This window comes from Oncorhynchus keta, chromosome 14, assembly GCF_023373465.1.
Source record: "Oncorhynchus keta strain PuntledgeMale-10-30-2019 chromosome 14, Oket_V2, whole genome shotgun sequence".
Lineage (NCBI taxonomy): Eukaryota > Metazoa > Chordata > Actinopteri > Salmoniformes > Salmonidae > Oncorhynchus > Oncorhynchus keta.
In genome coordinates, this window is record NC_068434.1 from 57,781,724 (window position 1) to 57,807,730 (window position 26,007).

Here is a 26,007-nt window from a genome sequence, read left to right on the forward strand (position 1 = left end):
GAAAATTGCATGCTATCACCACCGCAAGACTTGGCTTCCTCCCTAGGCCTGTTAAATAGGAAGAGACTTCCACCCTGATCTTGCTGATCCCGGCAACCTCTCACTAATGAATCTTTCACCGGCAGGGGATTGTGTCTGCAGCCAGAGACTGGAGTCTTATCTAGTAATGGTTGTTTAGTGGAGCTTAAGGCCCATTATGTTTAGGAACTCAAATACCAAACATAATGCTGAGAGGGTAGCTGGTACACACAAATATCCCAGATCTTAACCACTTTGGAATCCAAAGACAGCAAGAGGGCGTTAGCATCAGAGTGCCTGCATAAAGCGTTATATTCTGTGAAGCTGTAGAGTAAATAATGGTAGGCTTTTAAACCTTTCTCATTTCAATGATGTAACATTATATTGTTTTCTGTGAAAAATAATTGCCCTTTGATCACAGACAATAATGGCCCCTGCCGGGCTCGTCGGGCATACTAACAAATATCAGCATGTCCAACAGAATGTGTTTAGTAGCTAGTCATTTCTATTAAATACCTAATAGATAACCAAATATGCAACAGAGACTGGGCCATGAAAGGGCTGATGGAATACATTTGGTTACATTTGTAAGAGGCCCAGCTTGCCTTAGCATATCGAGTCCATTCGTGTTGACCTCACAAGAAAAGGAGGAAACACCGCATGGCAAATCGACAAGCGAAATGTGGGGTTGTGTTACGGTTGTCAGTGGTCCCCATTTTTTGGCCATCTTTGACAAGTGATTTTTGTATTAGACGTGGGCCCCTTCACATTGAACAGACGGCGACAACAGATCTGGAGGACTAGTCATCTTTACAGGGAGGAGAACCATCTTTGATTCACGCCGCAGACAGTATCCGTGGATATAGCAGCGGATGGCCAAAGGGGCTGCACAGGATGGAGTGGAGCTACGTGGATGCTAATCAAGTGAGAGGTAAAATCTTGATTTGCATAAGCAGGTCCCTGGCACCTCTACTTATGTTTTCCCTCTGTCGTCTTTCCTTTTGTCAGACCCGCTACCCTCCTTCACACCCCACCCTCAACCCCCGCTTGGAATATGAGACCAGAGGCCCAGCACAATTCACTCACATCGGCTGTAATGGAGTCATCTTCTGCCGTTGTGAACATTGACTATAGTTTATATCTTTGGAAATAAAGTGGCCATTACATTTCTTGTTTTATGTGGTGCTTCCGTGTGGAGGGGTATTGGAGCGTTCTCTGAAAGAGCTGTAGAGTCCTCTGGGTGGCACATAGCTAATGTCAAGGCTCTTAGCTTGACACCCAACACACCGAGAGGCAGAATGACTTCTGACTGCATCAGGGAGAAAAGCCTCTTAGAAACAGGATTGCTCACTAGGATCAGGGCCGATAAGAAACTACAACACAGCTATGATTGACTTCGATATTCTGATTTTGATATGACTGCAGTGGTTGACTGATATAACCTGTGATTAGGTCCAACATGACTTTACACAGCGTATAAATAAAGTGAATGAGGTGTAGTTCAGAACAGATTAATGTGATGGAAGAATTGAGCTCAATTTCGGGTTTCATGTGAAAAAGACAGCTTTTTTTTTTCTTTAAAAAAAAATCAATGCCCTCAAAGGGTTCATCTTCTTTGCAACGCTGCTGACAAACTTTGCTTACATATGATTGGGCAGAGTATTTATTTATTTATATTCTTTATAAAGGTAAATCACTTTTCTATTTACTGTGGAAAGCTACTAATGATAAGCTACCAATGATCTAGAAACCTACTCCATTACAATTCATATTTATTTTTCGTATCATCCTTTTTTGGGTGGGTGGAGGATGTTAGGCCTATCTCTTGTGACAGTACTTACCCAACTAATCTTAGTGACAGCCAGGTGTCAGTATAACAAATCAGCTGTCAATCCTGTATGCTAGTTACTAATAGTGCCCCTCAAAATAAATGCTTACTGCTCTTATCTATACAATCAATCACAACATGTCCAACTTTGAGTTATTGTGGCTAGTTGGTGTTTCACTGTGCACTCTATCATAGTGACCGTTTTTGTTAATGAAAACTTGCATATAGATGTTCCCCAGGTTAGACCTCCATAGTTCTAATCCTGTTTTCACTAGATAACTTTCCCCTTCCCGCTGTCACCCTTGGTTTGCTCTCGGGGGATTAAGTCCTTGGCCTTTTGTTAACTGCTGTATGAAGAGGACTTTGAAAGACATTCAACAAAAGAAAGTGTCACATTTAATTATATATATTTTTTTGATTGAAAACAAGAGCCCGATCGCACACCCTTTCAGTGAAAAATAATTAGGTCTTATTTTCCTGGCAATAGAGTGTGAAGAGTAACATAAGTTACACAAATGCCTGCTGTATTTGGACATGTTATTATTTTGAGCAACTTCTGCAATCCTATTTGCCCCGACTATTGTCTTTAGTTGTAATTATGTTCGGAACGTCTCCTCTCCAGGGAGTGTCACTAGGTGCATTTGGTTGAGAAATCGGTACTTGGCTCTGTGATTGTCACCCCGGAAATCTAAATTGATCATCTGCTGCAAAGTTTATGCCCATTGCTGTTCCTCTTAACTGGCGGGGAGTTGCATGGGGTCAGAATGTGCATTACCTTGGCATGTGGCTGCTGAAAGGTGACTCTGGAGCTGTTGACGAGTGAGGAGTATCTGAACAAGTGGGTGGGGGTGGCGGGGAACCTGTGGCTGCTGGTGTGCTGGTTGTGCAGAACAGCAGAGAAGCAGATGTGCACTGTGTCCTTCAGTGCCTTCAACTGAGACTCCTGTTCCAAGCAACAGAGGCAAGCAGATATGAGTCTTTGACCATCCATCCATGGTAACAGTACATAAAAATCACGGTAACAATAAATAAAAATCACTGGGGCTTCCCCTTCTACATTAATTTGACAATTCCCTGAATTACACACCAATTATTGTATATCCACCCACTGATAAAATGTAACCGGTATCAAATCAAATTTTATTGGTAACATGCGCCGAATACAACAGATAAAGACTTTACCGTGAAATGTTTAATTACTTATTTACTTATTCCCAAAAATGTGGTTAAAGCAAGACAAATATTTGCTAAAGAAAAAAAAAATAGTAACACAATAAAATAACAATAACGAGGCTATTTACAAGGAGTATGAGCCCTGAGTCAATGTGCAGGGGTGCGGGGTAGTTGAGGTAATTGAGGTTATACAGTGTGTATATGTAGGTAGGGGTAAAAGTGACTAGACAAACAGGATCGATCCTAAACAGAGTAGCAGCGGCGTATGTGAAGAGTGGGTAAGTGTGTCTATGTGTGAGTGTCTGGCTTCAATAAGCATGTGTGTGTTAGCGTATGTAGTGTGCGTTTGGAGTGTCAGTGTAGTATGTATGTGTGAGTAGAGTCTAGTGAGTGTGCATAGAGCCAGTGCAAGAGAGTCAGTGCAATAATAAAGGGGATCAATAGAAACATTGTCCAGGTAGCCATTTGATTAACTGTTCAGCAGTCTTAAGACTTGGGAGTAGAAGCTGTTCAGGAGCCTTTTGGTCACCAGCCATTCCACAATTATGCATCCATCCCTACACCTACTGTAGAATGGCACAATGAAGCTCCTTCTCCGAAGCATCCATAAATATAAATAAAGCCGAGAAAACTGTAGGGCATAAGTGTACTCTCCCTGGTCTAAGGCACAGCATCGAAGTGCTAGCTGTGCCACTAGAGAGACCCATGGGGCGGCGTACAATTGGTTCTGTGTCATCCAGGTTATGGGGAGGGTTTGGCTGGCAGGGATGTCCTTGTCCCATCGACTCCTGTGGCGGGCCGGCGCAGTGCACGCTGACTCGGTCGCCAGAAGTGTACCGTGTATCCTCAGACACATTGGTGCGGCTGGCTTCCGGGTTAAGTGGGCATTGTGGCAAGAAGCAGTGCGGCTCGGCTGGGTTGTGTTTTCGGAGGACGCACGGCTCTCGACCTTCGCCTCTCCCGAGTCCGTGAGGGAGTTGCAGCAATGAGACAAGACTAACTACCAATTGGATATCGCGAAATTGGGGAGAAAAGTGGGGTAAATAAATAAATAAAATGCAATAAACACATAAAAGCACCTCTCAAAGTTGTTTGCCATCGCAAAGCACTTCAACAGGTCAGACCGAGAACATTACCCCCGAGGACAAATGAAGAGGAGAAACAACAATACAAACAAGATACGGCAACATATCAAAGTGAAAGAAGTCTAAGAAGTGATGGATTACGATGAAGTAAAAGTTGAATGACATCCACCTTGTCCAGTGCGGCCTTTTCCAACTCTTCTTTGGCAATGGTCAACTTGTGCTCCAGATCCATTAGCTGCTGTCCCTGTGGAAAGACGAGATACTTGAGCTGAAACAATTGAACTGTTGTACTCTTGCAAACACAGCAATTTCCTAACCTGCCGTGTCTTGACTACTGAATATAGATTAGGCGGTCACTTCAGTCAGAGGCGCTTACTAAGGCTAAGTGTAAGACTTGCTCTGCGTGGGTCTTCACTTTTGGCTGAAATCGAGGGTGATTGTGTTCTTCTCATAGGTATTACCTCAAAAGCCTACGTGAAAAACATGACAGAATCAAGAAGATTTTATTGCACATGGCTCAATTGCAGTACATACCAAACTGTTTGAGCAATAAGGTGAATTGGGATAATGAATGGTACTTTAATCGACTGATATATCACAAAACTACCTTTTTTTTTTACAATCCATGAAAAAGGAAGAATATTTGTGCAATTTCAAGTTCCAGTATTCCAACAGTTTGAGTCCAACAGACTGAAGATGTAGCCTACAGTCTGGCTTTTAGGAATACCAATACCCTTCTGTGTTTAACCAAATATAAAACATATCCACAACTTATCCCTGTGTGATGTGGTAACTGTAAGCCAAGCTATAGACTGCTAGAGACTTTATCCTCAAAAGCAGCTCAATGTGTAGGCCAGTGCATACTTTAGGGTTACATGCTATAGGAGGATAAGGTGGAGTAAAGGGATCAAACCTGGATGTATTCAAGACCGTCTCGACTAAAACAAGATGGCCCCTCACCAACGGTTTGATCTTGTCAATGAAAGAAATGGCACCAGTAAAACCATCAAGCGTGCTCGAGAGCAGGATGAGGTCAACTCTATCTCAACTCAATTAAAATTCCATCCATAAATTGGACATTTCAAAAAGGCTTGTTTTTATTCGCCCTGTGAACAAATGTAAGCTGATACATTATGTGAATTGACTGAGTTCAAATGAATTGACTCGCGATTCTAGACGAACTCATTACAATACTGAGGAACTCATCAGGGTGGGAGGACACGCTTAATAGGAGGGGATTTACAGAGAGGGTGTGTAAAACGGCCCGGGTGATGGACTTCACATTGTGAAAGTTTATGGTGCGCTTTTTATAGGGCTCTCCGAATGATCTACTGTACAGGCATACGTTCGCAAATTACAAGGTCAACGTCTTCTGTCATGAACAGTGTCAAGACCCATGGAAAAAGCTTAGGTCTAAATGTTTGCCAATGAATATGTGTAGGAGACTATATGTGGGGGTGTCTGTTCACGTAAGACCTATGGCTATTATGACGATGTGGAGTGTATTCTGGCTTGTTGCTTGGGGTACATAATATACATGCTACATCAGACTACAACCGAAAATGTACTAAAATATGTCCAGGGACGGCAAAAATATTTTTTCATAGGGGTGCAGGATTTAAAAAAAGTCTACATAGATATGTTTCTGCTTATCATTTCAGAGATTTGGGAGGCTACTTATTACTCAACGTTTAAGGACCAGGGAGAAAATCATAGAACAGGGGACTGAATATTCCCATGCTAAAGGACATCGGTTTTACTGATTTTAAGGAAATGAAGGCTGTGAAAACGATCCAAAGTGTTTCTGATAAGATTGCAGTTTGTCTTGGATGTTATGTGATGTATCTTCCCCTCCCCCTTCCCCTCAGGAGACTGAAAGATTTGGCATGGGTCCCCAGATCCTCAAAAAGTTCTACAGCTGCATCACCGCCTGGTATGTCAACTGCTCAGCATTGGACCGTAAGGCACTACAGAGGGTAGTGCGTACGGCCCAGTACATCACTGGGGCCAAGCTTCCTGCCATCCAGGTCCTCGATACTAGGCGGTGTCAGAGGAAGGCCACAAAAATTGTCAAAGACTCCAGTCACACAAGTCATAGACTGTTCTCTCTGCTACCGCACAGCAAGCAGTACCGGAGCGCCAAGTCTAGGTCCAAAAGGCTCCGATTCTACCCCCAATCCATAAGACTGCTGATTAATTAATCAAATGGCCACCCGGACTATTTGCATTGACTCCCCCCCTTTTGTTTTTACACTGCTGCTACTCACTGTTTATAATCTTTACCCCTACCTGCATGTAAAACTTACGTCAATTACCTCGATGAACCTGTACCCCCGCACATTAACTCAGTAACGGTATCCCCTGTATATAGACTCGTTATTGTTATTTTATTGTTTTACTTTTTTTTTTTACTTCAGTTTATTTCGATAATATTTTCTTAACTCTATTTTCTTAAAACTGTATTGTTGGTTTATTGGCTTGTAAGCATTTCACGGTAAGGTCTACCTATGTCTCCACTCCTGTTCCCGAGACAAAATTAACATTTGCAAGAAATAGTTAATTTTGCACAGGTTCATTTTATATTTGGCTACATGTGAGAGGTTGGCCTACAGTCATTGTACAGTTCAGTTACTATTCCATTTAACCCATCTTCCATGTCTAACCCTTTTTGGTTTCAAGTAGAACCCTTTTGGATTCCAACTCTCTGTGGAAAAGGTTCTACATGGAAACCAAAAGAGTTCTACCTGGGACCAAAAATGTTTTTTAAACTTTAAGGTTCCATATAGCACCTTTTTCTTCTAAGAGTGTATGTAACCTTTCTGAGTTGTCTAGTGTCTGAATGTATCCTGTAGTTTCCTGCTCTTGCCTAGATCATACAAGGATGCTTACACCTGATTTCATGTTTCAACTGTCATTGTCAAGGCGCTTTGAACTGTCATCGTGGCTGGTTTTCATTTGAATAGGAATGCACCTGTGTTGTGTTGATTATGTGACAAGGTTGGTTTACACCCTCCTTTGTAGTACATTTACATGTTGGGTGTTGCATTAGCAACATTGTGTAAAAGTGAAATACTTAAATGCAAATTTATCCGATCAAATAGAAAAATTGTCCTATTTTTTTAATTTGTCTTCACATGGTAAAAACAAACCCAGAGGAAGTACACTCACAGAGACGTATAAGAAACACATATGCATTCCTCATTGTCCGATTTTGTTAGTCAAAATCTCAACTCAACTCAATTTTTTTTAGTGCAAGTTGCAAACGTACAAAGGCAGACATCTTGGCCGTTTCTTTTTGACAGGCAATCATCTCTGTTGTCCAGCATCCATCAACAGAAAAACTATTGGCTAAATACATTTTGGTATAAAATACAATCTCTATGTGGCTGTACTATTGTCAAGTTGTTTCCAGGTGTCAGTGAGCGAGCAAGGTCATTAACTGCTGTGCCATTCGAAGGCATCACTGAGATGTAGCCAGTCAGTCTTTTGAACGAGGCATTGCAGTAGTTTTGTTTTGTTATTGCAGTGGGCTGCTTGCAGAGCACAGTCATGGACGGAACTGTAACTCAGAACGAACCGTTTGCACGGAAACCAAGGAATCAATTTACTCCGCTGAGGTATTTCTATATTATGGGGAAGTGAGACTATCACACAAAGCCATTTGTAGCTGTCCGACTGTGTTTGAGAGGGAAGCCAAAGTAATAAAACTTTCCGAAGCAGTTCTTTAATCACAGGTATAAAGGCTAGTATATAATTTCCCCATATCAAATGACGATTGAAAAGGCAGAGGTATTCATTGCTCCCTACACTAAATTGCTCTGAAGAAGACAGAGGAGAAAGTGGATACAGAAGTGCTTACAAATGGTTCAAAGCGGTCCTTTTCAAGGTAATTGGACAGAACATATAGAGGAATTCTAAAAGCTCTCATTTCAAATGGACTGTCTTATTATTATTAAACATCGCTGGTCAATATTCAGCCAGGGAAGAAATGGGGTTCTAAACACATCACCACAAACATACACGAGATGCTGGTAATGGTTCTTTCAGCAATGGTATGTAGCCTACAGTTAAATAACACGTGGGGTTATTGTAATGCTGTAAACATATCAGCTGTAGATGCAATGAAGGCTGTTTTCTTTTTATGTGGGCTATACAGACGCAATTTGAAAATGTCAATATACATTACCAGTCTAAAGTTTTAGAACACCTACTCATTCATGGGTTTGTCTTTATTTTTCACATTGTAGAATAATAGTGAAGACATCGAAACTATGAATTAACTTTTTATGGCTGCAGGGGCAGTATTGAGTAGCTTGGATGAAAAGGTGCCCATTGTAAACGGCCAGCTCCCCAGTCTCAGTTGCTAATATATGCATATTATTATTAGTATTGGTTAGAAAACACTCTAAAGTTTCGAAAACTGTCAAAATATTGTTTGTGAGTATAACAGAACTGATATCGCAGGCGAAACCCAGAGGAAAATCAAAACAAGAAGTGGCTTCTATTTTGAAAACTCCATGTTCCATAGCCTCCCTTTGCTGGATTTAAAGGGATATGAACCAGATTCCTTTTCCTATCGCTTCCTCAACGTGTCAACAGTCTTCAGACATAGTTTCAGGCTTTTATTTTGAAAAATGATACAGAACGATAACTTCGCCTCAAGTGGTCACATGAGTTTTGCTTGCGCAACAGAATTTGGACAGCCATTGTTTTCCCCTCTCCTACTGTGAAAGACATTTGCGGTTGATATATTATTGATTATATATTTTTAAAACAACCTGAGGATTGATTATAAAAAACATTTGACATGTTTCTGTGGACATTATGGAAACTATTTGGAATTTTCGTCTGCGTTGTCGTGACCACTCTTTCCTGTGAATTTCTGAACATAACGCGGCAATCAAATGGAGGTATTTTGGATCTAAAAATAATCTTTATGGAACAAAAGGAACATTTGTTGTGTAACTGGGAGTCTCGTGAGTGAAAACATCCGAAGATCATCAAAGGTAAACGATTAATTTGATTGCTTTTCTGATTTTCGTGACCGAGCTACCTGAGTCCAAGTGTACTTTATCGTGCAATTGATAAACTTACACAAACGCTTGGATTGCTTTCGCTGTAAAGCTTAATTTCAAAATCTGACATGACAGGTGGATTAACTGTCACGTTCTGACCATCGTTCATGTGTGTTTTCCTTGTTTTATTGTTGGTCAGGACGTGAGCTGGGTGGGCATTCTATGTTGTAGCAGTGGGAGAGGCTGCAGCAGCAGTGGGAGAGGCTGCACTATTTGGAGAAATGGACTTGGGAGGAGATCCTTGACGGGAAAGGACCCTGGGCAGAGCCAGGGGAATATTGCCGCCCCAAAGCCGAGCTGGAGGCAGCGAAGGCAGAGAGGCGGCATTATGAGGAGCTAGAACGGCAGACAGTCTGGAAGCCCGAGAGGCACCCCCAAAAATGTATTGGGGGGGCACAGGGAGAGTATGGCAGAGTCAGGAGCCAGACCTGAGCCAACTCCCCCTGTTTACTGTAAGGAGCCATGGATGTTATCGGAGCTATCGGCGAAGCTGAGGGCTGAGTCTGAGAGGGTCGAGGAGTTATTGGACAGAATGGAGGAGAGTGAACGGATGGGAGATGAGGAGACACTCGAGGAGGTGTTAATAGAATTGGGGGAGTGTGAAGAGAGAGAGCAGTTGATTTGGCGTAGTATGCAAGGGATTCGTCCTGAGGTGTGTGTCCCCAGCACGGTACCACCAGTGGCGGCACCCCGCACCAGGCTGTCTCTCCGTCCCATCAACACAGGTGCTCCCGCCTGTCCGGCGCTACCAGAGTTTCCGCCCCCCCAGTCCAGAGGCGCCAGAGCCCCCCAGTCCAGAGGCGCCAGAGCCCCCCCAGTCCAGAGGCGCCAGAGCCCCCCAGTCCAGAGGCGCCAGAGCCCCCCAGTCCAGAGGCGCCAGAGCTTCTCTGTCCAGCGCGGCCAGAGCCTTCCTCCTCTCCAGCGCAGCCGGAGTCTCCCGCCTGTTGGGGGGGTCCAGTGCGTCCAGCGCCAGAGCCGCCACCGTACTGTCACGTTCTGACCATCGTTCGCGTGTGTTTTCCTTGTTTTAGTGTTGGTCAGGACGTGAGCTGGGTGGGCATTCTATGTTGTGTGTCTGGTTTGTCTATTTCTATGTTTGGCCTGATATGGTTCTCAATCAGAGGCAGGTGCGAGTCATTGTCTCTGATTGGGAACCATATTTAGGTAGCCTGTTTTGTGTTGGGTTTTGTGGGTGATTGTTCCTGTCTCTGTGTTTGCACCAGATAGGACTGTTTTGGTTTTGTCACGTTTCTTGTTTTGTAGATTGTTGTACTTTCATCTTTACTAAAGATGCACAAAACTAACCACGCTGCATTTTGGTCCGCCTCTCTTTCCCCAGAAGAAAACCATTACATTAACAAAAGGCTAAACTGTGTTTTCCTATATTGCACTTGTGATTTTATGAATATAAATATTTATAGTAATATTTATTGTATGTAGCACTATGCTATTCAACGGTTGTTGATGACACCTATCCCGATATCGGAATTGCAACCATAACAAGTTAACACATTTGGAATAATGTACTGTAGTAACCAAAAAAGTGTTAAAAAAAATCAAAATATATTTCATATTCGAGATTCTTCAAATAGCCACGCTTTGCCTTGAAAGCTTTGCACACTCTTGGCATTCTCTCAACCAGCATCATGGAATGCATTTCAATTAACAGGTGTGCCTACATAAGTTCATTTGTGGCATTTTTTTCTCTCTTTATGCATTTGAGCCAAACAGTTGTGTTGGGACAAGGTAGAGGGTTACACAGAAGATTGCCCTATTTGGTAAAAGACTAAGTCCATGTTATGGCAAGAACAGATCAAATAAGCAAAGAGTCCAACATTACTTTAAGACATGAAGTTCAGTTCATTTGAAAAAATTCTAAAACTTACTTCAAGTTACTTCAAGTGCAGTCACAAAAACCATCAAGAGCTGATGATGAAACTGGCTCTCATGAGGACCACCACAGAAATGGAAGACCCAGTTCATTATAGTTACCAGAAATTGCAGCCCAAAATAAATGCTTCACAAAGTTCAAGTAACAGACACATCTCACCATCAACTGTTCAGAGGAGACTGTGTGAATCAGACCTTCATGGTCAATATGCTGCAAAGACATCACTACTAAAGGACACCAATAAGAAGAGACTTGCTTGGGCCAAGAAACACGACCTAAAGTATGTTCTGGGAACTTTCACAGAACCAATTTTGGTTTGCTGGGAAGGCTCTCCCATTGAAACCTGTCACGCCCTGATCTGTTTCACCTGTCCTTGTGATTGTCTCCATCCTCTCCAGGTGTCACTTAATTTCCCCAGTGCATTTATCCCTGTGTTTCCTGTCTCTCTGTGCCAGTTCGTCTTATATGTTCTAGTCAACCAGTGTGTTTTCCTCCATGCGCCTGCTTTTCGATTATCTTTTACTAGTCCTCCCGGTTTTTTACCTGTTTTTCTGGACTCCATTCCTGCCTGCCATAACCTTGAGCCTGCCTGCCATTCTGTACCTCTGGAACTCTGAACTGGTTTTGACTTTTTGCCTGTCCACGACCATTCTCTAGTAAACATCTTGGACTATAACCATCTGCCCCCTGTGTCTGCATCTGGGTCTCGCCTTGTGCCCTTACAGAAACCCTGCAGGTATCATCAAATTAAAAAGATGCCATGTTTTTTTCTGCCTGGATATACTGTAACTTTTATTTTAATGCTTAGATAAATATGCACACTCTTCTAATCCTGGCAGGGAAGCCATGACCTTATAGCTCTCTATAATACACTCGGTTGTGGCATGTAGAAGATTCTCCCTTTTGTGACATCTTTAATATACGCAACTCAACATGTATACAGTTGAAGTCGGAATTTTACATACACCTTAGCCAAATACATTTAAACTCAGTTTTTCACATTTCCTGACATTTAATCAGAGTAAAAATTCCCCGTCTTAGGTCAGTTAGGATCATTCATATTTTAAGAATGTGAAATGTCAGAATAATAGCAGATTTTGCAGCCATTTTGCCACAACTTTGGAAGTATGCTCGGGGTCATTGTCCATTTGAAATACCCATTTGCGACCAAGCTTTAACTTCCTGACTGATGTCTTGAGATGTTGCTTCAATATATCTACATATTTTCCTCCCTCATGACGCCATATATTTTGTGAATCGCACCAGTCCCTCCTGCAGGAAAGCACCCCCACAGCATGATGCTGCCACCCCCGTGCTTCATGGTTGGGATGCTGTTCTTTGGCTTGCAAGCCTCCCCCTTTTTTCCTCCAAACATAACGATGGTCATTATGGCGAAACAGTTCTATTTTTGTTTCCTCAGACTAGAGGACATTTCTCCAAAAAGTACCATCTTAGTCCCCATGGGCAAACCGTAGTCTGGCTTTTTTGTGGCGGTTTTGGGGTAGTGGCATCGTCCTTGCTGAGTGGCCTTTCAGGTTATGTCGATATAGGACTCATTTTACTGTGGATATAGATACTTTTGTATCTCTTTCCTCCAGCATCTTAACAAGGTCCTTTGCTGTTGCCCTCTGAATAATTTTCACTTTTCGCACCAAAGTACGTTCATCTCTAGGAGACAGAACATGTCTCCTTCCTGAGCGGTATAATGGCTGTGTGGTCCCATGGTGTTTATGCTTGCATACTATTGTTTGTGCAGATGAATGTGGTACCTTCAGGCGTTTGGAAATTGCTCCCAAGGATCAACCAGACTTGTGGAGGTCTACAAAAAAAATTCTAAGGTCTTGGCTGATTTCTTTGGATTTTCCCATGATGTCAAGCAAAGAGGCACTGAGTTGGAAGGTAGGTCTTGGAATACATCCACAGGTACATCTCCTATTGACTCAAATGATGTCAATTAGCCTATCAGAAGCTTCTAAAGCCATGACATCATTTTCTGGAATTTTCCAAGCAGTTTAAAGGCACATTCAACTTACTGTATGTTAACTTCTGACCCACTGGAATCGTGATACAGTGAATTATAAGTGAAATTATCTGTCTCTAAACAATTGTTGGAAAAATGACTTGTGTCATGCACAAAGTAGATGTCCGAACCGACTTGTCAAAACTCTAATTTGTGGAGTGGTTGAAAAAACGAGTTTTAATGACTCCAATCTAAGTGTATGTAAACTTCCGACTTCAACTGTAGTTCGTTGATAGTATGACCATCTGCAGAGCATCTACAGATGGAAAATCTGGACTATCCAAATAAAGTGTGTCCCGTTCTTGTAACATCAGGTGAATGTTTTTTGCACCCATATGAAACATTGTAGGATCATCCAGACAACTAAACAGTTTTTGTATTTTGGGAACATATCTTTTGAGATGTCCCCACAATGTTCCCACCAGACTGTTCCCACAACCTAATGAAACGTCCTGGAAACCTTTAAAGAGCAGGTTAAATGTCTTATAAGAACATTCTTGCAACATCAGGCAAATGTTTTACACAAACATTCTATAAACATCACCACGAATGGACAGTGTTTGTGTTATGAGAACATTTGCCACGACCCAACGAATGTTCTGGGAATTTTCACTGAACCAATTTTGGTTTGCTGGAAAAACATTTGTGGTACATTGTGTTATTACATTACTTGGAAACCTAATAACTGTTACTCGCTGAATGTTTTGAATGTATTTTTAGATGTTATCATCCTAATGTTAGATAAAACCTTAACTAGAACTTATGGGAATCTTAGCTAATGTTCAGAGAATGTTCCCGGTTTGTTGGGTTACTCCTGGAAGCAAACCGTGAAAATGAGCCACACAATCGGAATGGTGTCTTCTCATCAGTTAGAATGAAATGATATCATATATGAATCAAGTGAAGTATTAGCAATACAATTATTTTTAGATTTGTACATAAAAATGCCCAACACTTGTATCTTTGATTTTACGAGGTGAAAAATAATGGTTGGTCATGTTTGTTGAGAAGAAATAGAGGTTTATATGTTATGTTTACTGCAACAATTGCTGCAGTTATATAACAGTCACATCCAGTAGCTTATTGGTAAAGTCAATGATTATGACCAATAGCTGACCTCAGCATCACCACTGCAAAGCTGAAAAAGTATAAAGTCCGTGTCTACCTCTTACTTTCCGTTGAAGTGAATACATTTGGTCAGGTCTTACACATTACTGCCAGTTCCGATTGCTCACTGTGCCTCATTTGACTAAACAGGAACTGAAAACTGGAATTAAATCAAATTAGCCTCTTTTGCCTACTATATCACCTGCATTTAATCTTCTAAAACCCATTTTTTAGGATGTAGAGTTGGAAAAATTCAGGGAGCTTGAAAAATAAGGTTGTTCTGGATGAGCAACCCTGGGAGATTTGGTGACAACAATTTACAATCTGTGACACGATCCGCGCAAAAAAAGTCCATGCATCCTTGAGATTGAAATGTCGAGAGGCACAGCTGGACAATATATTCAGACAATTTGCTATAGGAAGTATTAAACCCAGTGGGGAGGATTGAGCCCTTTTCTAGCCACTGTCATTATTCCATCTGACAGAGCTTAAAAAATGACAGATCTGAGGGATCATATCTTGCATTTATTAAATGGTATTAGGAGGCACTGTGGCAGCACTGAGACACTGTGGCAGAAACTGACATTTCTCGACCCAGCCCTCCAAACAAGAACCGAAAGGTCAGCCTATGTCCCCGTATATATGCCAATGCTTATTACATGAATTCTTAGCTACAAAAAAACCAACACTTATTAAAAAGGTAAATTCTTCCAATTGGAATGGAATTATAATGTGTAGTTGTGTGTAACCATACAGTTTACTTTATGTGATAGACTTATGGATGTTCTTCACTGCTGGGGGTTACATTTTATTGTAGTTGGTTTATCGTCTTCATGGATTGCTTAAGGATTCAATTATATATTTAACACCATATATTGATTTATGCATAATACTTTCAAGGAATTTGTGGTAATTCAGCATAGATCTGACTTCCCTTTCAACAATATCTCAGAAAAGGTTTGGCATTGGGTAATGTACTTATTGGTAACGGTTGTTGCAGCTATAACATCCTTCATGCTGCAAGTGTGGAAACAGATGCAACACATGACGTATGTATTTCTGGAAAGGGGCTTGTTCACTTTGGGACGTGACAACAGTGTAAGCAATGTGTGGCATGTCAGTGACCATAGGAGTTGACGAGACAGCACCAACAGATCTAGAAACTACACGCTATCTGTCCAAAGCTCTAAATAATCATGAAACCAAAGGAAACCTTCCAGGGTGGTAATAGAATAATGCACGTTGTACTGACTACAGTATAAGAGGGACAGGAAATGGTGCAAAACCCTGTGAGCCCTCTGTGTACTGGCCATCCCTTCCAATGGGGACTTACTAATTAAGCCAAGTGCCCCCGGATAGGATCATCTTTTCAAGGTGGGCTGGAGCACCTGTTTACTCCTGGTCTGGAACCATAATAAAGCAGCCCCTTTCACTTTGCGCTTACCTTGAAAACTAAATCCTTTTTCCCGTACCGCAGCTCTTTCAGTTGAGCCTGGATTTTTTTGGACTGCAAGGAGAAGATAAGAAAATAAGTGTTAGCTTATTCAAATAGTGAAATTGGTTTTAGATCACGTCGCAGGATTTTGCCCGGCTGCAGCAGAGCACTCCTTTGTGCGTGTTCTTTGGGCAAAGCTCCAGCTCAAAAGGAGGGACCTACAGAGAGCAAGGAAATGTAAAATCTCCCATTCAGTGAACTGCAAAGCCCACACAATGATTCAGTCCTGCACTGGCTACTTTCCCACTGTCTAAAGCTCTATTCTCACTCCCACTTCACTTCGCTCCACACAACCACTACCACACATACAGTTCCCTGGTAGCACCCCTCTCGTCTCGATGGCCACACACACTCACTCACTCACTCACTCACTCACACATACAGACACAAACAGACAGAGCTCAAACAGTCTGCAAAATGCATGTCTTTCCCTGGCCTCCGATCATAACTGCAGCACACGTGTGCACAAACACACACAGTGCCCAGCTCTCCCTGACATTACTATGGTTACACATCAGTAAGCTCATGGAAGCACATGGGGTTGGCTCTCTGATGCTGGAGATTTTTATTTCACCTTTAGATACAGTCAGTCCTCTCAGTCCTCTTGGAACCTTTGCACCAATGAGAGTTTAACAGCTGTTTACATCCCCCCGGGGAAGTAACTTCTTTAAACAAAAGTTGGATAACATGAAAGGTAGAAATGCCTATTTCAAAAGAATACATAAAAAGCCCAAGTTTAAAAGAATACATAAAAAGGTGAGAGTGAAATGAGGTTATAGACAGATCAAAATTTACTAGGGGGAGGTGTGGTCCAAAATCCAAAAATGTACAAATTACCCTACATCTATAGGTCTATATCTGAATAGTATCCATCTGACATAAAGAAATGCATGTCGGTGTTGTAGCATGCCACCGGCATATCCCTATCTCTCCGGGGACAGGCTTAAGCTTATTTTCCTTATATAGGCCATATACAGTAGCAGTCAAAAGTTTGGACACACCTACTCATTCAAATGTTTTTCTTAAAAAAAAACAGCTATTTTCTACATTGAATAGAATAAGAGTGAAGACATCAAAACTATGAAATAACACATGGAATCACGGAGTAACCAAAAAAGTGTTTAAAAAAATAATAGATTTTAGCTTCTTCAAATTAGCAACCCTTTGTCTTGATGACGGCTTTGTACACTCTTGGCTTTCTCTCAACCATCTTCACTTGGAATGTTTTTACAACAGTCTTGAAGGAGTTCCCACATATGCTGAGCACTTGTTGGCTGCTTTTCCTTCACTCTGTGGTCCAACTCATCCCAAACCATCTCAATTGGGTTGAGGTCGGGTGATTGTGGAGGCCAGGTGATCTGATGCAGCACCTCATCACTCTCCATCTTGGTCAAATAGCCCTTACACAGCCTAGAGGTGTGTTTGGTCATTGTCTTGTTGAAAAACAAATGATAGTCCCACGAAGCGTAAATCAGAAGTGATAGCGTATTAAGGCAAAGGGTGGCTACTTTGAAGAATCTTTGAAAAATGAAAGGAAAGCCGCACACTCTAGGAGCTCAGATGCAATAATTTAATAAACTAATATCCAACGTTTCAACAGACAAGCTGTCTTCATCAGGGTATAATCACAATCACTGCGGGCTGACTAGTTTATATAGTGTCAAAGGACACACACCGGTGTCTGTAATCATGGCTGGGTGTGGCGTGATATCATTGGTTAATTCTCATATATTAAAATAGCATACAAAAAACATAAATGGATAGCATACGATCATAGATTGAATTTGGCTACATAGACATACAAACATTTACCACAGCAAAATCACAATAATCACAAGAAAGGCTTCAGATCAAAGTCCGAAGGGAGCAAGTGTCTTTAAATTAAAGATCCAGGCAGCCTCTCGTTTTAAATAAATTGTCAAGGTCACCCCCTCCCCCAGGGAGGGTGACATGTTTGATGCAAATATAACGTAGGGACAAAATCGAGTGGTTGGCTTCCAAAAAGTGGGCCGCAACTGGGCAAGTCGAGTTTCTGCACCTAATGGTGCTACGATGCGCCGAGATTTGTACTTTTAATTGGCCCTTTGTTTTACCCAACATAATTTGTACTTTGAAGAATCTAAAATCTATTTAGATTTTTTCCCACACTTTTTTGGTTCATACATGATTCCATATGTGTTATTTATTCCCAGCCACTTTTGTATATACTGGATGCATTCTTTTAACTGACAAATAAAATCAATCACTCAATCAATCCAAACTGTACAGTGATAAAATGGAAAAACACACTGGTTACAAAACATCAGTTTTGTGCCCAAAATCGGAATGCTTTGTGTATTGGTTGCGTGGTGCGTTGGCACAAAAACCTGTTGGTGGAAAATGTGTTACCTATATTTTATAGAATTATAAATAGGGCATCAAAATATTGAAAATCTGATTTCCCCCTAGCTGATCATTCTCTGCAGCCGGCTCTGATCATACTGTAATGAAACAGGCAGGGAGAGTGAGCTTGTCTGTGGTGGTCAGCAAACCTTCAACCTTCTGGCCAGTAGCCCTCCATAGCATCGACTGTGCAACAAAATATTGTGCCACAAAAAGTGGCAAACTCGATATCCCCTTTATTAACACAGGGTCGCTACATCTACTGTTATTTGAGGTCATAAACATTATTTTGAGTTTATTCTATGAGGGGGGAGGGTGTTACATGTATTTGACAGTACAAGGAGAGGGAAGTGTGAAAATATTTTTTACTGTGGTGAGGGGGGTGCATCTTCAAGTTTTTTTTCGACTTGAATAAACTGGGCACTGAGTGTCACAAGTGAGTGCCCCCCCTCCCACAAAAAAAGTGGAATTGTTATCAAAAGAAATGGGTTCTCACATTTTCCTAGTGGTAAAAAGAACATTAAAAAATAATATGTATCTTTTTGATTGAGCACTGTTGAAATGGTAACCCAAGCACAGTTAACTTGTCACTGGTCTTAGATGTTATATCACTTGCGTGATCGTTATTAACAACCAATGTTGTTAATCCATTTTGTAACATGTCGAAGTGCATGAGCTCACTCAACCCATGGCAACGAAACAGCTATATGGTTTATGAGACTATAAAACAAATTATGAGTTTCTTTATCTTATTATCCCTATTCCCACAGCATTTGGGACATCCCAAGACAGCCATGTCGCATCCATTTAACGCTCATATATCCTGAGATCTCCCATAAAATATAGAGGTTAAATAAATATCTGAGCAACTTTCATACAACTCCATTCTGGCAAGCTCTATTTTCTATCACAGGTTGATGTTTATTGTCATGAATCTCCCCCTGGAGGCAGAACTGAGCGATTTCTGCTAGATGGGCCAACTGCAAAGTCAAAATTGGCTATATCGTAAAAATTCATGAAAACAAAAAGGTAAGGTTAGGCTTAGCCATTAGGGTTAGCAGTGTGGTTAAGATTAGGGTTAGGTTTAGATTGTATGACTTTGTGGCTGTGCCAGCCAGTGACCACTATGCAGAGCTGCGCCTCCAGGATGACATTCATGGCAATAAATGCCAACCTGCATTTTCTACCAGGGTTCATTAAACTTGTTTAGGTACGAGCTGATCATAAAGTTAAATGTGCCTGAAACGAATTAATTTGGATCAAGAAAGTGGAGTGGAGCAATAAGTGTAGCAATATTAACTGGTGCATTTTGTTATCCTAACAAAATACTCAAGCGTTGGCTCACTAACTGCTGTATTCAAATCTAAAGTCAAGGTTGGGATTCACTTGCTTTGAGAGGGACAAGTAAGCTATGAATGGGTCATGCCAATATGCAGATGAGGAAATCATGACCACTATGGGTAAGCAATGAGAGAATCAGAAGCACTTTTATTCGCCAAGTACAGTTACACATACACAGAATTTGCCTTGGTGAGAAGGTGCTGCCGGCCATAGACAATTTACAAACAGAATAAAGACAACATAGACATCATACAGAATATAGGATATCGGAACATTAACCATAAAACTCTGGGGTTTAGGCTGATTAGTGGGAATGTACAATTTACAGAGAGGATATATCTAAGGTACATTCAGAAAGTATTCAGACCCCTTGACATTTTACACATTTTGTTACGTTACAGCCTTTTTCTAAAACTGATATAATATTTTTTCCCCATCATCAATCTACACACAATACCCCAATACACAATTATGGGGTATTGAGTGTAGATTGATGAACATTTTTTATTTGATCCATTTTAGAATAAGGCTGTAACAAAATGTGGAAAAAGTCAATGGGGTCTGAATACTTTCCGAATGCACTGTAAATAAGCAGAGGAAAGGATGCTACCATGGTAAATATATACAGTGCATATACAGTGTTGTGCGGCGGTGTACATAGTGCAAATGCACTATAGTAGTATAGTGCAGATTACTATTTGAGGTCATTGATGACAAGGCGCAGTAATCGGCCCAATGCAAAGTCACTTAATCCCTATGAGCCCGATGGCTAGTTGATGAGGGCCACAGCATGGGGAAAGAAACTGTTCAGGTGGCAGGCGGTTTTGGTCTTGATTGACCTAAGCCATCCGCCAGAGCGGAGTCATTGAAATATGGGGTGTCCGGAGTGAGTGATGATCTTACCTGTACGCTTCCTTGTCCTCTAGGCAGTGGTGGAAAAAGTACCCAATTGTCATACTTGAGTAAAAGTATAGATACCTTAATAGAAAATGATTCAAGTAAAAGTGAAAGTCACCCAGTAAAATACTACTTGAGTAAAAGTCTAAAAGTATTTGGTTTTAAATATGCTTAAGTATCAAAAGTAAATGTAATTTCTAAAATATACTTAAGTATCAAAAGGAAAAGTATAAATAATTTCAAATCACTTAAATTAAGCAAAGCAGATGGCACCATTTTTTTGTTTTTAAAATTTAGAGATAGCCAAGGGCACACTCCAACACTGAGACATTATTTATAAAAGATTTTTGTTTAGTGAGTCCACCAGAACATAGGCAGTAGGGATGACCACGTGTTCTCTTGATAAGTGCGTGAATTTCACAATTTTCCTGTTCTGCTAAGCATTCAAAATTTAACGAGTACTTTGGGTTGTCAGGGAAAATGTATGAAGTAAAAATAACAATATTTTCTTTAGGAATGTAGTGATGTAAAAGTACTCAAAAATATGAATAGTAAAGTAAAGTACAGATACCCCAAAAAACGACTTAAGTAGTACTTTCAAGTATATTTACTTAAGTACTTTACACCACTGCCTGTAGATGTGCAGGTCCTTGATGGAGGGCAGGTGACACCCGATGACCTCCGAAAACCGGACGATGCACTGCAGGTTGCCGTTGCAGCTGGCAGACACAGATCCAAACCAGAAGTTGATAGAAGAGGTGAGGATGGACTTAATGATGGACGTAGAACCAAACCAGAATTGTCTGAGAGAGTTTTGGTTTTCTCAGCTGGTGCAGATAGTACATCCTCTGTCGAGCCTTCTTGGTCATTACTGTGATTGTACTGTTGTATTCCTACTTGAGGTTGTGGGGGATAATGGTTCCCAGGAATTTGAATGACTTGGCCGTGCTGACAGCTGAGCCATCAATCTAGAGGGGGAAGACCCTCATTGTACCTGCCTGTATTATACTTATAATAAAATATTTATTCTATTCTACTGAGCCATTTACTTTATGTATTCTTATCTTCTATTATTTCTTATTGTCATGAAGGAACCTGCAAGTAAGCATTTCGTTGGATGGTGTATACCATCTGTATCCCGTACAAACAACTAATTAAACTTGAGAGATGGTGGGGGTCATTTCCTGTAGTCAACCACCATCTCCATGGTTTTGACTGTGTTGAGTTCCATGTGGTTGCGACTGAACAAGGTCACTTGACGGTCAACCTCTCCATGGTACTTGGACTCATCGCCGTCGGAGTTGAGATTGACCAGGGTGCTGTCATCAGCAAACTTGAGTAGTTTGACAGTGCGTTGTTGGAGGTATTCTTTTTGTTATTTTATTAGGATCCCCATTAGCTGTTGCAAAAGCAGCAGCTACTCTTCCTGGGGTCCACACATAACATGAAACATAATACAGAATGACATCATACAGAACCGCAATGGACAAGAACAGCTCAAGGACAGAAAGGGGCAGTCATTGGTGTAGAGTGAGTAAAGGAGTGGGGAGCGCATGCAATCCTGCGGCAGCCACGTATGTGGACACCGCTTGAAATTAGTGGATACGGCTATTTCAGCCACACCAGCTGCTGACAGGTGTATAAAATAGAGCACACAGTCATGCAATCTCCATAGACAAACATTGGCAGTAGAATGGCCTTACTGAAGAGCTGAGTGACTTTCAACGTGGAGCCACTAAGATCACCATGTTTAATGCCAAGCGTCAGCTGGAGTGGTGTAAAGCTCGCCACCATTGGACTCTAGAGCAGTGGAAACACGTTCCCTGGAGTGATGAATCACGCTTCACCATCTGGCAGTCTGACGAACTAATCTGGGTTTGGCGGATGCCAGGAGAACGCTGTCTGCCCCAATGCATAGTGCCAGCTGTAAAGTTTGGTGAAGGAGGAATAATGGTCTGGGGACGTTTTTCATGGTTCGTGCTAGGCCCCCTTAGTTCCAAAATCAAATCAAATGATATTTGTCACATGATCCGAATACAACATGTGTAGACTTTACCATGCCGTGAAATGATAACCTACAAGCCTTAACCAACAATGCAGTTTTAAGAAAATAAAAGTTAACAAAATATTAACAAAATACAATAAAGTAAAAAGTAACACAATAAAATAACAATAACGAGGCTATATAATAACGAGGGTACCGGTCCTGAGTCAATGTGCCGGGGTTCAGGTTAGTCGAAGTAATTGAGGTAATATGTAAATGTAGGTAGGGGTAAAGTGACTATGCAGATAATAAACAGCATGTAGCAGTGGGGGGGTCAATGCAAATAGTCCTGGTGGCCATTTGATTAATTGTTCAGCAGTCTGGAGTAGAAGCTGTTAAAGAGACTTTTGGGGGACCAACTCCATACAAATGCTCATAATTTTGGAATGAGATGTTCGAAAAAAGCAGGTGTCCACATACTTTTGGTCATGTAGTGTACGTTCAGCTGAGTGGCCATTAAAAGTGGCCAATGACCAGAACGTGTATTCGTCAAGCTCTGAAGGGTTTTGGTTTCTCTTCAGTGAACATGTCACTGAGGGAAAGGGTATTTGTGTTACACCTCCATCAAATGACGAGAGAAAGTGCTGCTGGTACTTGAAAAAACATTGCCTTTTTTTTCAATAGACAAAAATATACAAATTTAGAGCAGGAAAAGCCAAATTGCACAGAACATAAAGTCTTGTGTTTTTTATCGTCGGCATTCTCGAAAAGCCTTGTATGTCCATATTTGGCAATTTATTTCCTTTTTACATAGATTGAAATGAATCATTCCCCCTCTATGTACTGTGAAAACTATATGACTCTAGGACCAATCAAAGTCATTCAAAATATCTTGGAAACCTACATGACTACACCACTGCTTTTTCAATTGCTGAAAAGTTAACTGTTTTGGAGTACAAAGTTATCCAAGGCAGCAACAGTTGTTTTTGCTGGGTGGGTTGTATTAAGGGAGCTTGTGTGCAGGAGAAATTCAGCCACATGGGGTACAATTAAAGTTCAACAAAGAGTGGTTATTTATTATTAAAGCCAAACGTTTTCGTCAGCCTTCATGACAAGCACTCTTATGAAGGCTGCAATGCCAAGATTGGTTTGAATAATATATGCATGAGTAGAGCAACTTCATGCAAAGTGAGGCCCAGTCTAATCAATAAAGACTTGGGCCCCAATGCAATCCAACTGAATTATGACCATACCCCCCCAAGGCCCACTGTTCATCAGTGTGATTCAAAAAGGCTTACCTCTTCAGCATGGACATCACACAGCTTGTTGCCAGATAGCAGTTTATTTTTCAAGCTCTTGTTCTGCAAATAAAAAAAAAAGAATTAAAAAGGTGGTATTAGTTCAGGGTTGATATCGTGTAGTTATGAAGCTTGCACTGCTTTTCTGTTTCATCTGCAGTGACAAATGCAATTATATTAGACGATCATACAAGCCAGTTTCGACTCATCAGGCCTAAGTATTGACTCCAGGACACATTTTACAACAGTACATGAGTTAATCAATGATATAATTAGCTAATCCAAAGCCTATTATTCAACCACTCTCTGTTTAACACAAGCAGTGTGAGAATAACACGACTAAGCATTGAATAATCACTAATGAACATGAATCAATAGAAACCGCTGATAGCATGAGAGAGACATACACAGGTGCACTATTGTACATCGATAGCTTAATTGTTTCTTCACTCACGCAGATGCATCAAAACAACATGTGCAGGGACACAACACAGAGCAGTGGTGCCGACTGACTGGCACGCGGTAAGATCTGAGAGGTGGCCTTACAAAGCACAGGTTTTCTGTACCCGCGAAGAGCCCTTTTCCTGAGAATTGCTACATTGGAGGCTTTCTATGTTGGTCATATAAATATAAAAAATGCTGGTTCCATGCCCTTTATCATAACTGTTCCTATGCATAACTATGCATGTACATGGTACTGTAGTTACATAGGTAGCAACCTATTTGCATGTAATTACAGTGTAGGCAAGCACAGCTCAAGTGTAATTTAGTAAGGACCAATAGCATATCAAAAGACAGGATTAATATTATTTTTTTTTAACTCTCTCTCTCCCTCTTTTCTCTTTCGCTCTCACACACAGAGGTAATGAGGTGGAATGACAGCACTATGTGAGCTAGAATTGGCCAGGCATCCATTCCAGACACTTAAGAAAGAAGACAAATGGCAGCTGTCATACAAGGTGATGTGTGCCTGCCAGAGAACAGACCGACAGTGAAATTTAGATCCAGTAGAGCTCATATGTCATGGTGTATTATGCTAAATGAGATCCAGTGAACCGCAAATGTCATAATATGTTATGCACCAAGTGTTGCCATATTGGGAGGTTCTTATTTTTCAGAGTAAATAACTCACAGACACTAGAGAAGCTTAACCAAGTTTAATTCTGCCCAAAGGGTCTTTACAGCTGTAATTCAGACAGCCAAACATTTCTCACTGTCACATGTATATATATCCCACTTAAGACGCTCCTCCTTCTCTCTAATCCTTACATCTTATGGTTTCACAGGAAGAGGGTAACGGGATACTCCCTCACCTCCTGACCACCCCTCCTTTACCCTAGTCCACAGATGTCCATCTACCTCCCCTATAGCAATCATTTGATCTCCTCACGTCCACCTAGCACATTCCACAGCCACTCTGTCTTCCAACAGATCTCACTCCTTAATATACTACGCCTCTGATCTATCATATCTTTAATATCTCAATGTTCAAAATTTCAAATCCAACAGAGCCATGCGAGAGCTTCATAATACAACAGTGTGTGAGACATTAACCTTTATGATCGTACTTTCCTCTATATTTATTGTTGCACTTACGCCGCTATATATAGGTCTGCACAGGACTGATTGCTCCCACAGCATTTCATAACAGCCTGTTTCTGTCCGACTCCCGACCGCTACCGCAAGAACTGGTCCCAAACCTAACCGCAGTCCTGCAATGTTATTGTTCTCCCCGATTGGAAGTTACAGTCTTGTCCCATCGCTGCAACTCCCGTACGGATTTGGAAGAGGCAAAGGTCGAGAACCGTGCGTCCTCCGAAACACAACCCTGCCAAGCCGCACTGCTTCTTGACACAATGCCCGCTTAACCCGGAAGCCAGCTGCACCAATGTGTCAGAGGAAACACCATACACCTGGCAACTGTGTCAGCGTGCATGCCCAACCCTCCCCTAACCCGGACGACGCCGGGCCAATTGTGCGCCATGTCACTACACAGCAAGGAATTGAACCGGCATCTGTATTGACATAGCTAGCACAATGATGCAGTGACTTACAAGCTGAGCCCCTCGGGAGGCCCCGAGATGTTATTTTTAGGAGTATAGTGCATTCAGAATGTATTCAGACCCCTTTTTTCACATTTGTTACGTTACAGCCGTATTCTAAAATGTATTAAATACAACAACAAAATTCTCAAATGTATTAAAAATGTAAAACAGAAAGACCTTATTTACATACAGTACCAGTCAATGGCTTTTCTTTATTTTCTACAATGTAGAATAATAGTGAAGACATAACAACTATGAAATAACACATATGGAATCATGTAGCAACCAAAAAAAATCTAAATATATTTTATATTTGAGATTCTTCAAAGGAGCCACCCTTTACCTTGATGACAGCTTTGCACACTCTT

General features: G+C 41.3%; 1 protein-coding gene across 3 annotated transcripts in view; it reads right to left on the reverse strand.

Annotated features, from left to right (window-relative positions):
* Window positions 1-26,007, reverse strand: part of LOC118393666 (leucine zipper protein 2-like) — a 180,775-nt gene that overhangs the window by 15,193 nt on the left and 139,575 nt on the right. For all 3 annotated transcript variants that reach the window (XM_052461974.1, XM_035786600.2, XM_052461975.1), the window contains exons 6-9: window positions 23,595-23,657; window positions 15,642-15,704; window positions 4,274-4,348; window positions 2,622-2,789 (exon numbers count right to left, since the gene is read on the reverse strand). In XM_052461974.1, the coding sequence (XP_052317934.1) occupies window positions 2,622-2,789; window positions 4,274-4,348; window positions 15,642-15,704; window positions 23,595-23,657 (369 nt within the window). The remainder of the gene's footprint in view (window positions 1-2,621; window positions 2,790-4,273; window positions 4,349-15,641; window positions 15,705-23,594; window positions 23,658-26,007) is intronic.